General features: G+C 38.2%; 1 protein-coding gene across 1 annotated transcript; it reads left to right on the top strand.

The window, feature by feature from the left end:
• Positions 1-18599: 18599 nt before the first annotated feature.
• On the top strand, positions 18600-19211 carry LOC131629725 (uncharacterized). Its single transcript, XM_058900505.1, has one exon. It carries the CDS (start codon positions 18600-18602, stop codon positions 19209-19211), a length of 612 nt encoding a protein of 203 aa, XP_058756488.1.
• Positions 19212-19909: the final 698 nt, after the last annotated feature.

The following is a 19909-nucleotide window of genomic DNA, read 5'->3' as shown; positions in this document are numbered from 1 at the left end:
GAAGATATCTAACAGAGAAATTGCCTATGATATATATGAATCATTGAAATTGACTCATGAAGGAAATGTCCAAGTCAAGGAGACCAAAGCTCTTGCCTTGATCCAGAAATATGAAGCCTTCAAGATGGAGGATGATGAAAACATTGAGAAAATGTTCTCAAGATTTCAAACGTTAACTGCTGGATTAAGAGTCCTTGACAAAGGATACACCAAGGCTGATCATGTAAAAAAGATCATCAGAAGCTTTCCCAGAAGATGGGGTCCAATGGTGACTGCATTCAAGATAGCCTAGAATATGAATGAAGTCTCTTTGGAAGAGTTGATCAGCGCTTTAAGAAGCCATGAGATAAAGCTGGATGCAAATGAACCTCAGAAGAAAGGTAAGTCTATTGCATTAAAATCAAATTATAAAAAATGCACTAGCGCTTTTCAGGCTCAACAAGAAGATTCTGAAGAATCAGAATCAGAAGAAGAAGATGAACTGTCCATGATCTCCAGAAAGGTAAACCAACTCTGGAAGAGCAAGCAAAGGAAGTTCAAGAACTTCAAAAGTTTAAAGAAGCCTGAAAGAGGAGAATCTTCTGGAAGCAGAAGATCTGACAAGAAGAAGGTCATTTGTTACGAGTGCAATGAGCCTGGACACTTCAAGAATGAATGTCCAAAACTTCATAAGGAGAATCCCAAGAAGAAGTTTCATAAGAAGAAAGGTCTTATGGCAACGTGGGATGACTCAAATTCTTCAGAATCAGAATCAGACTCTGAAGGTGAGCAGGCAAACATTGCACTGATGACCACAGTTGATGATAGATCATAATCTACATCAAAATCAGATTCTGAAGAGGTATTTTCTAAACTATCTAGATAAGAGTTAGTTTCCAGTTTAACAGAACTTCTGGAACTCAAAGATCATCTTAGTATCAAATACAAAAAGCTGAAAAAGTTATTTGATTCTGAAACTAAGAAGCTAGAAGTGGAAAATTCTGAACTGAAGGAAAGAGATTTAAAATTATCCAAAGATATTGGATCTCCTTTTGACTCAGAAAAATCCATTCCTAGTCTCAATCATATTCTGAAAGAATATGACTCGAGTTTTAGAAAGTTCTTATCTAGAAGTATTGGCAGAAGTCATCTTGCTTCTATGATATATGGTGTTTTTGGAAACAAAAGGATTGGCGTTGGCTATAAGGGTGACACCCCACACAAATTTGAACCTGTAGATGATATGAAAATCACATACAAGCCATTGTATGATCAGTTCAAATATGGTCACTCACATGATATTAGGCTCACTTCACATGCCAAAAGCTTTCATGCTACACACACTAATAAGCATGTGACACAACCTAGAAAATATCATGCTGCTAAACCTAGGGAATATCATGTTGTACCTCCTGTTGTTTATTATGCTAAACCCAAGTTCAATCAGAACTTGAGGAAAACTAACAAGAAAGGACCCAAGAAGTTGTGGGTACCTAAGGAGAAGATAATTTTTGTTGCAGATATCCTTGGCAGCAAAGAACACAAAGCACAACATGTCATGGTACCTGGACTCTGGGTGCTCGCAACACATGACGGGAAGAAAGTCTATGTTCCAAGACTGGTGCTTAAGTCTGGTGGAGAAGTCAAGTTTGGAGGAGATCAGAAGGGAAAGATAATTGGCTCTGGAACCATAAGTACTGGTAACTCTCCTTCCATATCTAATGTACTTCTTGTAGAAGGATTAGCGCATAACTTATTGTCCATAAGTCAATTAAGTGACAATGATTATGACATAATCTTCAATCAAAAGTCTTGCAAGGCTGTAAGTCAAAAGGATGGGTCAATCCTATTTTCAGGCAAGGGAAAGAACAACATTTATAAGATTGATCTTTCTGATCTTAAGAAGCAGAAGGTGACTTGCCTTATGTCTGTTTCTGAAGAGCAATGGGTCTGGCACAGAAGATTAGGCCATGCTAGTTTGAGAAAGATTTCTCAGATTAACAAACTAAATTTGGTCAGTCTCCTAAATCTGAAATACAACTCAGATGCTCTTTGTAAAGCATGTCAGAAGGGAAAGTTCTCCAAACATGCATTCAAATCTAAGAATGTTGTCTCTTCCTCTAGGTCGTTAGAACTTCTGCACATTGATCTTTCTGGCCCAGTCAAAACAGCATCTGTCAGAGGGAAGAAATATGGATTAGTCATCGTAGATAATTATAGTCGCTGGACATGGGTAAAGTTCCTAAAACACAAGGATGAGTCTCATTCAGTGTTCTTTGAATTCTGCACTCAGATTCAATCTGAGAAGGAGTGCAAAATCATAAAGGTCAGAAGTGATCATGGTGGCGAATTTGAGAAAAAGTTCTTTGAGTATTTCTTCAAAGAAATTGGTATTGCCCATGATTTCTCTTGCCCTAAAACTCCACGGAAAAATGGAGTTGTAGAGCGAAAGAATAGGACTCTACAAGAAATGGCCAGAACCATGATCAATGAGACCAATATGGCTAAGCACTTCTAGGCAGAAGCAATAAGTACTGCATGTTATATTCAGAATAGAATCTCAATAAGACCTATTCTAAATAAGACTCCTTATGAATTGTGGAAGAACAGAAAGCCCAACATTTCATATTTTCATCCTTTTGGATGTGTTTGTTTCATTCTGAATACTAAAGATCATCTTGGTAAGTTTGATTCTAAGGCACAAAAGTGTTTCCTTCTTGGATATTTTGAACGCTCTAAAGGCTACAGAGTATACAATACTGAAACATTAGTTGTAGAAGAATCAATCAATATCAGATTTGATGATAAGCTTGGTCTTGAAAAGCCAAAGCAGTTTGAGAATTTTGCAGATATAGATATCTCAATATCAGAAGTTGAAGAACCAAGAAGCAAAGTTTCAGAAGCTGAAGATCTCAGAAGCAAAGGATCAGAAGATCAAGTTGCTGCGTCTTTAGAGAATCTCAGAATTTTTGAAGAGCCAACAGTAAGAAGATCTTCAAGACTAACTTCTGCTCACTCAAAAGATGTCATTCTTGGAAAGAAAGATGATCCTATCAGAACCAGATCATTTCTTAAGAACAATGCTGAAGGTCAATTAGGTCTTGTTTCTTTGATTGTGCCAATTTCTGTTGATCAAGCTCTAGAAGATCCAGACTGGATAATTGCCATGCAAGAAGAATTAAATCAGTTTACAAGGAATGTGTCATACCCAAAAATTTGCCCTCCTCTGCTTGTCTTCAATGGCTCAAGGTCCCATGGTTCACTCAAGCAACATGCTCCTAATCGAAGGCCTCTCAAAACTAGGGTTTGTAGTTTATCAAAAGATTGTGAACATTCAAAGCCTCAAATAGATCTCAATGAGTCTCATATGTATCAAAGCATCTCTATGTCAATTATCAAGCTTCTATTCCAAGGATTACACATTCAAAGGTTCAGACGATCAATAATCGACTATGTTGACCTAAAAGTCAACCATAGTCAAAATACAGTCAAATCTCAAGGTTTTTTGGTCAACAATAAGTATGTAAGGTTGTATCCATCATTTGAACAAAGGTTGATCATGATCCATCAAGAGAAACTCAGAAATGAACAAATGCAAAGGTTCAAATTAGGGTTTCTTTAGGAGAAAGTCAACGCAACTTTGACTGGCCATAACTTCCACATGGAGTATCAAAAATTCCCCAACCAAAGCCTATTCTCAAGGAAATTTCATCCTCTACAACTTTGATGTTGGGCCCGGAATCAAGAAATACACCATTTGGAGATATGGATGAAAACATTACAGGTCCCTCTTAAAAGTCAAAAAGGACACCTTTTGAGTCAAAGCTCATAACTTGAGCATGGAAGCTTCAATCGAGATGAAACAAAAAGGGTCACTTAGAGGACACTCTGGGCTTTCCAAAATGATAAAGAACACATTCACATGATTAAAATTGAGAGAGATGTGCATAGTTGAAGATAGGCGATTTCCAAGATATGCATGAAACCCTAATTGCCCAAAACCTGATTTTTTTAACTAATGGGCATAGAACTTATATTTCAAGCACATCCATAACATATATGAGGGCCTATAAAACCTTTCTCATCTTTTCTTGATATTTTATTTATATTTAATTTGAATTTTATTCATATAAATGCAAAATAAATTAAATAAAATACAAGACATGTGAATTAAATCATGGGGTTTCCATCTATTATCATTCAAAGGCCCATATAATTTCATAAGATAGTAAAAGTTCACGTGCATGGCCTATGAGGAATACTTGTAAGTTTAGAAGAAAAGAATATAGATTTTTCAATTAAAATTCCAAGTCACAACTCAAAGGTCCAAGAGCCCAAAAGAAACCCTAATTATATCATATATATGCTTCATAACTTGTGCAAAGAAGAGGAGGACGAGATAAGGATGAAAGACTAGGGTTGCCATGGTTCCAAGACTTGAAGGAAGCTAGGGCATAAGATATCTCTATACACAGCTGATATCAACGAATTCCAGCCTTTGTATCATCTTCCCCAGGTACCCAGGAGTCCTTTACGATTGGATTGAAGATCAGCAACAACTCCAAGCGTCGTCGCTAAGACTACACCGTTTGGTAAGGTTTGAGAATTCTAAACCCTTGATTTTAATCATATTTATGGCATGCTGACGTTTGGTCGAGTCTGTATGAGTTCTTAGACTGATCCTGGGCGTTTAGATTGAAGGTTTTACGTGGGAATCACAACCCACCATTAGCATACCGTGTTCGTATTCTTTGCTCGTATCTCGTTTTGCAGGACGTTTCATCCAAAAGCGGCACCACCATCGTGTTCGCAGACCTTGATTTAGGGGGGGTAGGGTGCTCTTTCTGCATTTATAGCGCTTATTTGCAGGTGTGGAGTTCTTGCGAATCGGAGAAGAAGGCCGGATTTTACTGTTCCGGCGACTGCAAGCGCTTCTGACCGTTCCACATGCAGGCGTGGCAACGTATCAATTCCTGATTGGCCGGTCAGCTGTTCCTCTTCTCTCTCCTTCCACGCGTAACTCCCATTGGACGGTCAAACAAGAATGGAATTTTCTCTCTCTGTTTCATTGGTTCATGCGCACAAGGAGGGGCCCACCTTTGACTCGGTTTTGAAACTTTATTACTTCATATTCTTCTTTTTTTAAAGTTTGGTTTTGGATTAAAAACAACTAAAACAATTGGAACATGTGGTAAGGAGGAAGTAATGGCAACTAAGGTGACCTGGGATCGATCCCCAGGCTGTGCAATATTTTTTCAAAACCTTTGAACGCTGATCCCATGTATCTCATCAACGCATGCCTACCATGGGTCTTCAAACGTGAGCCTCTAGATCTCTCCACATGCCAGATCTAAGAGTCTAGAACCGCACCTCTACCAGACACCCAAAGGGCTACAACACAGGATCACAGCCAGGTTCTTTTATATAATTTTCTATTGTTATTGTTAAATTACTTAGATTTAAAATAAACTAGTCATGATTAAATAAATATTAATTTGTTTAATTAGACATAAAAATTAGGATTAGGGGTATAATTAGGGTTTAGAATTATTTTCCCAATTTATTCGATTTAATTTATTTTAATTTTAATCTTTAATTATTATAATCACAAAAACCCTAGAAAGGCTATCAATGCATTAGGGTTCGCTCAATCCCATTTGCCCAAAGTATCAAAGATATTAGGATTTAATTTATTATTCGTTCCGACTAAATCTATTGGTCGCGATGGTTAATAATCGATTAATTTAATTAATCAAATCCTATAAATTAAAATTCAAATAAATTTATTTTGCTAAATGGTTTTAACCATCTTATTGGTTATGATGATTAGCATATTTTCCCTTGTCAATTCGTTATTATTTGTAATCGAAACCATCGGTTATGAGGGGTAACGATAAATTAATAAATTAATAATTAAAATACATCAATTTGCTAAAAGTGATAATCGAATCAATCGATTAGAATTGCCAGCAATCCTTTACTAATCTGTTAACTATGGCGATCGAATCTATTGATCGTTGCGGTTAATAGTGCCATATTAAACCAGGGTTGTACGCCCAAATCTTAAAAGACACTAAACCACGATACTACAGGATTTTTATCCTGGGCAACTCAAAATGCCCTTTCAAATCAAACCAAACTGCGATAGGCTGACCAAAAAGCCTCTAAAAAACACATCTAATCAAATTCAATTCCAAGGGGCGTACAACCCTGCCCGAACTACGTTGACTCTGATTCTCCATAAGGAGATACGTAGGCACTTGGCAACAAGGCGAGTCTCCTTCCTCAAAAATCTCAATTTTCCCCCTGTCCAATTCTTTAGCTATAAAACCTTAACAGTTAGCCATAAACCTTTATCTTTGAATGTAAGCCTTTAGGAAAGGGTTGAGGGTGCCTAACACCTTCCCTCGACCTGAATATAGTAACTTACCCTGAATCTCACATCTGCGTAGGGTTTCCTATTCGCCCTTCAGAATAGGTGGCGACTCTCTAAGTTAAATTTTTAGGCAGGTTGCTACAGCTGGCGACTCTGCTGGGGACACCTAATGGTGAATTACTATGCTCCTATAGGTTTTTGCAGGGTTTAGGTTTTCGGCAAACTTTTTAGGGTTTGGCTAATTGCCATTTTAGGGTTTATGGTTTTTTTAATAAATATTTATTTTTTATTTATTTATTTGCCATTTCATCTACTTACCGTAATTCCATTTATTTACAGTAATTTAATTAAATATCTGTTTATTTAAATATGTGTTGTTACTGCATTTTTTAATTATAAGCAGCCGGATTTTGAGGTTAGTTAAATATTTAAATTTTATTTATTTATTTATTTTCCCTTCCAATTCCATTACTGCGATTTAATTAAATATTTATTTAAATGAATATTTTTTATCTCTATTATATCTGTTGGGTTATATAAATTGTTGTCAAACCTAAGTGTGGGAGTTAACTTTGAGATCAATAGGGGAGTATGAATCTCCTACGAGTCTCATTGATAACTCCACTCGGAGTGGGTTGAGTATTCGGAAATGTCCAAAACGAGGCTTGACTTTGTTGAGGGCAAGACTGGATACTTGGCTGATCTCTCCGAGAACCTACCCCAAAAATTCGAACCTCATGGATAAAATGAGTTGTTCTAAAATCCAAAGAGACAAAAAGTCTCGGAGGCTACGAACGACCCCATGAGACCTTCTAGAACCCCCCATATAAAGGTTGGCTCCCAAGAGCCCCCTACGTCGGACCTATGGACCTAGGACTTTTGTGCTTATTATTTGTTTGCAATATATATACTTCGAATATCTATGCGTTGCAATTTTGCAGGTATCCCTACGTGGTCCCTAGCCTGTAGGGACTCTAATTTCTAAAGACCATGTCTTTCCCACGAAGGACATCACCATCTATGCATCCCCTAGCCGGTGGGGATTTTATTTTTATATCCTTGTATTCTTACAACTACGCGTCCTTCCCACGAAGGACATTTCTATTAACGCACGTCAGTTGGCCTCTCGATGGCCATGCGATCTAGTGACTGTCTCGAACGGTCACCTCGTGCCTACACCTACGCACTCCCTAGCCTATAGGGATTTTCTTTCACACCCGTGTGTTTTCACAACGACGCGTCCTTCCCCGAAGGACAACTTCACTAGCACGCGTTCGATTGGCCTCTCGATGGCTATGAAATCTAGTGACTGTCCTGAACGGTCACTCCATGCTTATTCCCGCGCACCCTCTAACTTGTAGGGTTTGGATCTCCATTTACACATCACATCCCTAGCCTGTAGGGATTTCTCTTCGTCCATATCGTCCTTAGATAGGTTGTGTTCCGCATAGAGAACCTTCCCACGAGGGACAAAGTCATTGGTACACATTGATTGGCCTCTCGATGACCATGAGATTTAGTGACTGTCTTGAACGGTCACTAGCCGCTATCTTCTGCATACTCTCGAATCCAAGGGATTTCCTTTAGTGTGTCATAACATTTATCCTGCAAAGATGCCAAGAGGGTCTAATGTCGCCTCTAAGGCCATCCCTAGAATCATATGTTACACGTCTGCATTGCATACACGGAGTTACAATATAAGGAGTCTCTCGCTTACGCGTGCATTTGCATTTTCATGCATTCATACATTCACATTTGCATTTCTATCTTCGCCCGCATCCATACCAACCGTGCTAGCCGGTTTCCCGAAACTCCCAAAAAATCAAAGGATCATATACTATGGAGAAAGGAGGATAAATTGAGAATGACCGTAGTCTTACTAAGAAAAAGAGGATGTCTTTCACCATGCCAGCCGCATGTCCATGCCTTGTCATAACAAAATTTAAATACAATAAAGGTTGTCATTGAGCAAGGACCAGTTCAACAAAGAGTTCCCTCATAGATACACTCCAGATGTATCTAGTCATAAAGGGGTTCATCTTAGAACATATCAAACTTTCGAGGACGCTCCACGATAACCTGGGGGCAAGGGTCAGTCCAACTGGGGCAATACCCTGAGCAAAGATGCATGACTACAATGGAGGGAATGCGACATATGTCAGCCCCACACCAAAGAAAAAAGGGTCATAGGCTATCACTATCAATCTACAAACTCTAGAGGTTGCAAATGGTGTGATACTATCCTGAGAAAAAAGCAAAAGAGGTTCAGTCAAAGGAAACTCATGAAGTTCCGATACGACGAAAACCCACCGCTAACGATTTATCCCCGACAAGTTTGACGTGCCCAAGGAGAATTCGAGGTTACCCTTTACTTCTACAAGTCTAAAGAGCTAAGGAGTAAAACCAAGTCGATGGATCCACAAAGGAGATTGCCCTTAGGATTAATAGATGTATCTTTCAAATTGTAAACTCTACAATCGCTAAGTGTTACCGTGCATAAACATTGTATCTTTCGAATAGTAATTCAATAAAAATATCATGCATGTTTTGAAATCAATTCATTCGCTTCATTCGCTCACTACTACGACTTTCCAGTCGCACAATTCTATTTTCAATTTCAAATCTAAGAGTATTAACAAACTTGAGGGAGAATGACGAATACAAATAACTAAGTCTCGCTAAACATATGCTTTCAAGGTAAGACCAAGCCGAGGATGTACAGGCATTGTTTCAAATCCCAAACAGTGGAGCTATAAGGATGTTAATCTCTCGTTACCCCCTCGAGCCAGGAGTTGGAGTTTGTTTCTACTTTTCAAATAAACCTTGATTTTAAACCAGGGGAGGGTAGATTTCGATTAATTCAATGGTGTATTTTGGTTGTCAAGAGAATCAATCCATCCAAGCAAGGATTCAATCAAAGTTCAAGCATATCTTCTTCCTCGCATTCATCCAAGATGGAGGAAGCAATGGAGATAACATTGACAACAATATTCTTCCTCAAAACATCATTCAAGATCGAGGATGTATCAAAGTCGAAGCTTACAAATCAAATCAACATGACGGTCACAACAGTCAAAATATCCAAGGATCAATATTTCCAAAGGAGCATTCAAAAGAAAAACGCCCGCTAAGTCAAAATGGAAATTTCCACGAAAGAAAACAAAACGACTTAGGCAAAATTTGGGCATCCCGATGGATCAAATTCAAAGGAGTTGGTTCATGCAAAAAACAAGGGATAAAAACAAAGGCGAAATACAAAGGATAATCTTGTGACTGCCACAGCTTCTCATAAACGCTTGGATCTTTACAACATTTTTCAGTGCTTGGATCTCTACTAAGGCCTCCGCGCAACATCAAAATTGATTCTCTTACAAACAAAGCACATCCATTGGATTAAGCGAATTTTAGGACTGGGAGAACATCAAGGAGAAAGGGGTGGGCTAAATAAATTTTGAGCCTTATATCCATTGTTTCTTAAAACCGTGAACCAGGCCAAGATACAACATTCAAAAGTCCTAATTGAGGCAAGGTTAACTACGAAAGAATATTAAGCAGGATTTGTTATACTGACTCCTATGTTTGTTAACACTATTTCTAATCACTACGCTTCTTCAAGCATTCATTTCTAATCATTCAACCTTAATTCATAACGAACCTCGATTTCAAAACTTGCATTTGCATTACATTGAAGTTACTTCTCAAAAGGTACAACACCGTCTACGAATATACACTTAGCATAAAGGTGATCATTTCTGATAAAGACTCTTGAATGGGGAAACCACGTCCAGAGGGTTTTCCTAAACAGAGGCATACAACCAAACATCCTATTAACTAGGGGCATTCTTCCTAAGGTTCAATTGACTTGGGTTACATCTCGAAGCAATCTCAATCAGGGGCATGTCAAACATGGGAAGAATTCAAATTCAAAAGGATATAACACTATGGGTAACCCTCCATATCTGGGAAGTCAAGGGCATACCCTTCAATCTAAACGTCGAAGCATATGACAAGGCTATTCCCTGGGGCACTTCCTTCATAAGCATCTTTCTCCATGAAAATACTGGGGCAATGGATATCAAATCCATAAGACGCACAACAAAAGGAAAAGGCGTTCTCGCACTTTACAATCTCAAACAAATATTTCTCCTAACTACGATCATCAAAGTCCAAACAAAACAGGTATTGGGAAATCGCGCTAGCATCCAACAACCTGCAACTCCAGCAAGCTATATACGCTTTGGTTGTCAACAACCTATCATTGGAGCATCATACAAATACATACAAATCATGCATTACATACATTGGTTGATACATTACACCGTAACTGTTTATGTGGTCTTCTTTAAGACAAATCTCACGGTCCTTTCTAGGAGCCTCCTCAAACAGTCTTATTCAAGATGAATTATCACCATTTCCAAGAACCTCTTTAGGTAGTCTTCTTTAAGACATCTTTCAACCTTTTCAGGCAGTCTTTTTCAAGACATTCCCTTTTTTTCTAAGTACCTTTTCAGGTAGTCTTCCTCAAGACATTCTCTTCTAAAAAACCTTTCTAGGTAGTCTTCTTTAAGACAATCATCGTCATTCCCAAAAAAACCTTTTTAGGTAGTCCTCTCCAGGACATTCCTTTTCTAAGTACCTTTTGAGGTAGTCTTCTTCAAGGCATTCCTATTCTAAGTACCTTTTCAGGCAATCTTCTTCAAGACATTCATTTTCTGAGTACATTTTCATATAGTCTTTTTCAAGACATTCCCTTCTTTAAGTACCTTTTCAGGTAGTCTTCTTTAAAACATTACTTTTCTAAGCGCCTTTTCAGGTAGTCGTCTTTAAAGACATTCTTCATTCCTTGCTAAGAACCTTTTCAGGCGATCTTCTTTAAAGACAAATTTCTATCTACCCTAAGAGCCTTTACAGGTGGTCTTCTCTAAGACAAATTGCTACCATTTCGAAAAAATCATTGCAGATAGTCTTCTTTAAGACAAACATTCACATCCACTCAAAGGACCTTTTCAGGTAATCTTACAGAAGACATTACTTCGTTCCACTCACTACGTCAACCAAACATACGCATGAGCATGAGCATTACCCGCATACATAAACATTACCAAGCCGACATAAGCATAGCCATGGTATAGGTGCAAATATGGTTTAAACAAAGAAGATAAAATCTAGGGGATGACATCAACATCAACATACATGCATAAGCATTAGCATTAGCATATACATATCACAAAAGCCCAATTTTTATTGGCAATCCAAACCCGTCTGGTAGTCAGTTCTCGTCTGACTGTTACATCAAAATTCAGATTACACTACAAAAGCCTAGTCTCCAACCCTCATGTTGTGAAAGATGTATTTTCTCCAACCCTCGAGTCGTGAGTCTCCAAACTGGTGAATCTTCTTCACGCAGGTAAGTTTGCTAGAACTATAGCAAATGATTACTCTTATGCAGGTACGCTTGTCCGAACCAGGGCAAATGATCCTTTGGTGCAGGTGAATTGTCCGAACTAGGACAGATAACCCTGTTGGTACAGGTGAACTTGCTAGAACTATAGCAAGCAATCCTATTGGGGTCCAAATTGCGAGTAGCTTACCAGCACTATGGTAAGTGAGAGATATAAACTGCGAGTAGCTTACCAACACTATGGTAAGTGAGAGATACAAACTGCGAGTAGCTTACCAGCACTATGGTAAGTGAGAGTCACAAACTGAGAGTAGCTTGCCAGAACTATGGTAAGTGAGAAGGTCACAAACTGCGAGTAGCTTACCAGCACTATGGTAAGTGAGAGATACAAACTGCGAGTAGCTTACCAGCACTATGGTAAGTGAGAGATACAAACTGCGGGTAGCTTACCAGCACTATGGTAAGTGAGAGATACAAACTGCGACGTAGCTTGCCAGAACTATGGTAAGTGAGAGATACAAACTGCGACGTAGCTTGCCAGAACTATGGTAAGTGAGTGGTAAGTGAGAGATACAAACTGCGCGTAGCTTGCCAGAACTATGGTAAGTGAGAGATACAAACTGCGACGTAGCTTGCCAGAACTATGGTAAGTGAGAGATACAAACTGCGACGTAGCTTACCAGCACTATGGTAAGTGAGAGATACAAACTGCGACGTAGCTTACCAGCACTATGGTAAGTGAGAAATCCATAAACTGCGAGTAGCTTACCAGCACTATGGTAAGTGAGAGATTCACAAACTACGAGTAGCTTACCAGCACTATGGTAAGTGAGAGGTTCACAAAATGCGAGTAGCTTACCAGCACTATGGTAAGTGAGGGGTCCACAAACTACGGAGGATTGCTGACCATAGCAAGCCAATTACACAATCAACAGAAGATCCTCGCTATTCCTTTTCAGGAACCTTTCCAGGAAGTCTTCTTCAAGACGTATTCCATCCTTTCTAGGAGCTTTTCCAGGCATACAAGATTTTTCAAACGGTTTCTCAACTGGGTTTATCACGTTAGTCCCTCGGCAGTGATCTTCTCCAAAACATCATCAATAACAATCAAAGGTGTCATCTTTCTTTTCAGAATTGCTAACATACTTCGGTTAACATAACTAACAATCATGCATCATTTCAACTAACTAACCTCATTCATACATTGCGCATATACATACACCGCTCTCATTTATTTTGAGAAGCTCACCGCATCATGCATCACATGCATCATAAACATTGCATAAAGCCAAAACTGCCTTTTCAGGCCACGCTACGATCAAAGTGCGTAGCTCTTACAAAAAGAGAGCATCAGCTCCACAAAAAAAAAGAAGAGGGGAGGGTCTGCTTCACACTTAACAGAATGGTATTCACCTTGGGTGGCATCTTTAAGCCCATCTCCTACAGAACTTCTTCCCAGGCAAATTTCAAGGCATTTCAGTGTCCAATCATCTTCTACCTTTAGATCACGATAGGCAGACGTGCCTATCTAATTCTTCAGGTTTAACAAGATTGAACAGGGGCAGCTGTCATACCCCAAAATTTGCCCTCCTCTGCTTGTCTTCAATGGCTCAAGGTCCCATGGTTCACTCAAGCAACATGCTCCTAATCGAAGGCCTCTCAAAACTAGGGTTTGTAGTTTATCAAAAGATTGTGAACATTCAAAGCCTCAAATAGATCTCAATGAGTCTCATATGTATCAAAGCATCTCTATGTCAATTATCAAGCTTCTATTCCAAGGATTACACATTCAAAGGTTCAGACGATCAATAATCGACTATGTTGACCTAAAAGTCAACCATAGTCAAAATACCGTCAAATCTCAAGGTTTTTTGGTCAACAATAAGTATGTAAGGTTGTATCCATCATTTGAACAAAGGTTGATCATGATCCATCAAGAGAAACTCAGAAATGAACAAATGCAAAGGTTCAAATTAGGGTTTCTTTAGGAGAAAGTCAACGCAACTTTGACTGGCCATAACTTCCACATGGAGTATCAAAAATTCCCCAACCAAAGGCAATTTCAAGGAAATTTCATCCTCTACAACTTTGATGTTGGGCCCGGAATCAAGAAATACACCATTTGGAGATATGGATGAAAACATTACAGGTCCCTCTTAAAAGTCAAAAAGGACACCTTTTGAGTCAAAGCTCATAACTTGAGCATGGAAGCTTCAATCGAGATGAAACAAAAAGGGTCACTTAGAGGACACTCTGGGCTTTCCAAAATGATAAAGAACACATTCACATGATTAAAATTGAGAGAGATGTGCATAGTTGAAGATAGGCGATTTCCAAGATATGCATGAAACCCTAATTGCCCAAAACCTGATTTTTTTAACTAATGGGCATAGAACTTATATTTCAAGCACATCCATAACATATATGAGGGCCTATAAAACCTTTCTCATCTTTTCTTGATATTTTATTTATATTTAATTTGAATTTTATTCATATAAATGCAAAATAAATTAAATAAAATACAAGACATGTGAATTAAATCATGGGGTTTCCATCTATTATCATTCAAAGGCCCATATAATTTCATAAGATAGTAAAAGTTCATGTGCATGGCCTATGAGGAATACTTGTAAGTTTAGAAGAAAAGAATATAGATTTTTCAATTAAAATTCCAAGTCACAACTCAAAGGTCCAAGAGCCCAAAAGAAACCCTAATTATATCATATATATGCTTCATAACTTGTGCAAAGAAGAGGAGGACGAGATAAGGATGAAAGACTAGGGTTGCCATGGTTCCAAGACTTGAAGGAAGCTAGGGCATAAGATATCTCTATACACAGCTGATATCAACGAATTCCAGCCTTTGTATCATCTTCCCCAGGTACCCAGGAGTCCTTTACGATTGGATTGAAGATCAGCAACAACTCCAAGCGTCGTCGCTAAGACTACACCGTTTGGTAAGGTTTGAGAATTCTAAACCCTTGATTTTAATCATATTTATGGCATGCTGACGTTTGGTCGAGTCTGTATGAGTTCTTAGACTGATCCTGGGCGTTTAGATTGAAGGTTTTACGTGGGAATCACAACCCACCATTAGCATACCGTGTTCGTATTCTTTGCTCGTATCTCGTTTTGCAGGACGTTTCATCCAAAAGCGGCACCACCATCGTGTTTGCAGACCTTGATTTAGGGGGAGTAGGGTGCTCTTTCTGCATTTATAGCGCTTATTTGCAGGTGTGGAGTTCTTGCGAATCGGAGAAGAAGGCCGGATTTTACTGTTCCGGCGACTACAAGCGCTTCTGACCGTTCCACATGCAGGCGTGGCAACGTATCAATTCCTGATTGGCCGGTCAGCTGTTCCTCTTCTCTCTCCTTCCACGCGTAACTCCCATTGGACGGTCAAACAAGAATGGAATTTTCTCTCTCTGTTTCATTGGTTCATGCGCACAAGGAGGGGCCCACCTTTGACTCGGTTTTGAAACTTTATTACTTCATATTCTTCTTTTTTTAAAGTTTGGTTTTGGATTAAAAACAACTAAAACAATTGGAACATGTGGTAAGGAGGAAGTAATGGCAACTAAGGTGACCTGGGATCGATCCCAGGCTGTGCAATATTTTTTCAAAACCTTTGAACGCTGATCCCATGTATCTCATCAACGCATGCCTACCATGGGTCTTCAAACGTGAGCCTCTAGATCTCTCCACATGCCAGATCTAAGAGTCTAGAACCGCACCTCTACCAGACACCCAAAGGGCTACAACACAGGATCACAGCCAGGTTCTTTTATATAATTTTCTATTGTTATTGTTAAATTACTTAGATTTAAAATAAACTAGTCATGATTAAATAAATATTAATTTGTTTAATTAGACATAAAAATTAGGATTAGGGGTATAATTAGGGTTTAGAATTATTTTCCCGATTTATTCGATTTAATTTATTTTAATTTTAATCTTTAATTATTATAATCACAAAAACCCTAGAAAGGCTATCAATGCATTAGGGTTCGCTCAATCCCATTTGCCCAAAGTATCAAAGATATTAGGATTTAATTTATTATTCGTTCCGACTAAATCTATTGGTCGCGATGGTTAATAATCGATTAATTTAATTAATCAAATCCTATAAATTAAAATTCAAATAAATTTATTTTGCTAAATGGTTTTAACCATCTTATTGGTTATGATGATTAGCATATTTCCCCTTGTCAATTCGTTATTATTTGTAATCAAAACCATCGGTTATGAGGGGTAACGATAAATTAATAAATTAATAATTAAAATACATCAATTTGCTAAAAGTGATAATCGAATCAATCGATTAGAATTGCCAGCAATCCTTTACTAATCTGTTAACTATGGCGATCGAATCTATTGATCGTTGCGGTTAATAGTGCCATATTAAACCAGGGTTGTACGCCCAAATCTTAAAAGACACTAAACCACGATACTACAGGATTTTTATCCTGGGCAACTCAAAATGCCCTTTCAAATCAAACCAAACTGCGATAGGCTGACCAAAAAGCCTCTAAAAAACACATCTAATCAAATTCAATTCCAAGGGGCGTACAACCCTGCCCGAACTACGTTGACTCTGATTCTCCATAAGGAGATACGTAGGCACTTGACAACAAGGCGAGTCTCCTTCCTCAAAAATCTCAATTTTCCCCCTGTCCAATTCTTTAGCTATAAAACCTTAACAGTTAGCCATAAACCTTTATCTTTGAATGTAAGCCTTTAGGAAAGGGTTGAGGGTGCCTAACACCTTCCCTCGACCTGAATATAGTAACTTACCCTGAATCTCACATCTGCGTAGGGTTTCCTATTCGCCCTTCAGAATAGGTGGCGACTCTCTAAGTTAAATTTTTAGGCAGGTTGCTACAGAATGATGTATGGGATCTGGTTCCTAGACCAAAAGGATTCAAAATCATTGGAATCAAGTGGGTTTTCAGAAACAAGTTAAGCGAAAAAGGAGAAGTTGTAAGAAACAAAGCCAGACTGGTTGCTCAGGGCTATAGTCAGCAAGAAGAGACTGACTATACGGAAACCTTTGCACCATTGGCCAGGTTAGAATCTATTCGCTTATTGATTTCTTTTGAAACTCAACACAACATCACTCTATATCAGATGGATGTTAAGAGTGTCTTCTTAAATGGGTATATAGATGAGGAAGTCTATGTCCACCAACCTCCCAGTTTTGAAGACTCTAAGTCTCCAGAACATGTTTTCAAACTAAAGAAATCATTGTATGGATTGAAGCAAGCTCATAGGGCTTGGTATGAAAGATTAAGTTCTTTCCTTCTGAACAATGGTTTCACTAGAGGACAACTGGATACGACTCTCTTCTACAAAACATTTAAGAAAGATATTTTAATTTGTCAAATTTATGTTGATGATATTATATTTGGAAGGAGTTTGCTAATTCTATGCAGGCTGAATTCGAGATGAGCATGATGGGAGAACTCAAGTATTTTCTTGGGATTCAAATCAATCAAACTTCTGATGGAACATACGTTCATCAAACGATGTATGTGAAAGAACTTCTGAAGAAGTTTAATCTTTCTGAAAGCAAAGAAGCCAAAACTCCTATGCATCCAACGTGTGTCTTAGGTAAGGATGAGGTAAGTAAGAAGGTAGATCAGAAGTTGTACAGATGTATGATTGGATCTCTTCTATACTTGACTGCTTCTAGACCTGATATTTTATTTAGTGTTTGTCTGTGTGCAAGATTCCAATACGATCCTAGATAATCTCACTTAACAGTTGTTAAGAGAATTCCGAGGTATCTTAAAGGTACTACTAATGTTGGTTTAGTCTACAGAAGATCTAAAGAATACAACTTAGTAGGATTTTATGATGCTGACGATGCTGAAGATAGAGTTGAAAGGAAAAGAACTTCTGGAAGTTGTCAATTTCTTGGAAGTCACTTGATCTCCTGGTACAGCAAGAAGCAAGCTACCATTGCCCTATCAACAACAGAAGCAGAATATGTTCCTGCTGCTGGTTGTAGCATACAGATGCTCTGGATGAAGAGTCAGTTAGAAGATTATCAGATATATGAGAGTAACATTCCTATCTTCTATGATAATACTTCTGCTATATGTTTATCTAAGAATCCTATTTTACATTCCAAAGCTAAACATATTGAGATTAAACATCATTTCATTATGGACTATGTTCAGAAGGGTGTTATTTCTTTAAACTTTGTGGATACAGACCATCAATGGGATGATATCTTTACAAAACCCCTTGCTGAAGATAGGTTTAAGTTCATTCTGAAGAATATCAGTATGGATTTATGTCCAGAATGAGAAGATGAGAAGTTCTAACGTATGGATGAGCTCTGAAATGTGTTTGGATTATCTTCTTATAAGAATTTATGATAGTAATCAATTAGAAGTTTTGATTCATTTATTACTAACGCTTCATTATCTAAGTTGATTCAGAATCTCTTTTAAATTAAAACAGTTGTCACCAGTCGTTCCAGAGGATGAACAAGTGTTCACTCTTTTGGACAAGCATGCGTACAGTTAAGGAGACGCCGCCCTAGGTAACTGTGCAAATCATTTCAGTTTTCACCTTATCTCTCCTAATGTCATCTCTCATTAAATGCACTTGATTCCATGTTTTCTGTAATCACACTCATTCAAACACGTATAGCATTTCATTTCAAATCCGTCCCTTTATATACTCATCTCCCATTCATTTCATTTTTTTACATTCTCTCTCTTCATTCATCTCTCTCTTTCTTTTTTTATTCATTGTTTGCATAAACCATAGTTCGTAACCAAACCTCAGTGAATCTTCATGCATTCTTCATCAAGTTCTTCAAGAAAAGAAGAAATGACTTATGCTCATCTTGTTCATCGCAAATATGGTTACGTACCTTTGAAGACATGTTCTCTTTTGTCAATAGAACTGGAAGTTCTTTATGAATCTTCAGTAGATTTTGAAAATCTAAGAATACATGGTTTCAACACTAATGCTGAGACAATGGCACAAGGTTTGTTAAACTACCTTGAAAGATTGGTTGGACCAATATATCTTGATCTAGTAAAGGATTTATGGGTTAATGCTACAGTTACTCCTACTGCAATCATCTCCTTCGTGCTAGGGCATGAAATTGTGGTAACTGAACAATTAATCAGAAAGTTGTACAATCTGGATGATGAAGAAGGAAGCACAGGTGCTCTTCCTGGTATATTCGATTGGACAGCAGTTGAGAAAGAAATATCTACTGTTGTTGGTGTTGTATCTCATCAAACTGGTTCGCTGAAGCCGTTCTACAAAGTTTGGGCTGAGATTATTCTAGGATCTCTTTATCATAGAAAGCGGTCTTTTACCTCAACATACATCGATCCGAATCAGGAGTATGTTCTCTTCTGCATTAGCAAAGGGATTGAAGTTAATATCTCAAACATTCTATTTCAACATTTGAAAACAAATATTGAATAATCTCGAGATGAAGAATGCAAGAAGTTTCCACACTTCAAGAAGAATGTTATTCCTTTCGCCATAATGATTTCAGACATTCTGATAGAAAGTGACATGTTGGAACCTCTAAGAACTGTTGGGACGCCCAGGTTCTTTAGTGTCAGTCAAGGACATGTTCTGAATGCCTTTGATCTTCTAAGGATGCTTCTGATTGAGAAGGTAACTTTTGTTCCAAGAATATTTCCAGATATTCTGACCAGAAGGATTCATGTTGAAGGTTTACCTACCTTGTTCAAAGAAGAGCTTGACAAGGCTGTGAAGTGTTATATGAAGACGTCTGTCAAAGCTCAATCTTCTGTGGATCCTGCATGGATTCGAGGAAAAGCTCTTCCTTCTCTGGTTGAGTTGCAGAAAAAGGATCAGAAGAAGAAAGAAAAGAGATTAAAAAGAAAGGCTCTAGAAGAAGAAGCCAAGCAAGCTAAGAAGCAGAAGATCACATATGATCCTTACAAGGTTAATACCCCGGAATTTCAAGAGAAGCGCATCAGGGATTCTCTCCGTGCTTTGAATGCTACTCGTTCATCTTAGAGTAAGCCTCATCCTCCTTCTGAACCTCACAACACTTTCACCATCCCAAACACTGTTCAACCACCTCTTTCTACCCTTATCTACAATCCACAACCTCTAAATATTTTCCCCCAACACCTTCTGATATTCCA

This window comes from Vicia villosa, unplaced genomic scaffold, assembly GCF_029867415.1.
Source record: "Vicia villosa cultivar HV-30 ecotype Madison, WI unplaced genomic scaffold, Vvil1.0 ctg.000600F_1_1, whole genome shotgun sequence".
NCBI classification, from domain to species: domain Eukaryota; kingdom Viridiplantae; phylum Streptophyta; class Magnoliopsida; order Fabales; family Fabaceae; genus Vicia; species Vicia villosa.
The sequence above is the reverse complement of the archived record's forward strand: the minus strand, read 5'-3'. Positions and strand labels throughout refer to the sequence as shown.

Bases quoted from the DNA above. Each gene is read 5' to 3' on its own strand.
- LOC131629725 (XM_058900505.1), top strand. From the start codon at position 18,600: ATGACTTATGCTCATCTTGTTCATCGCAAATATGGTTACGTACCTTTG.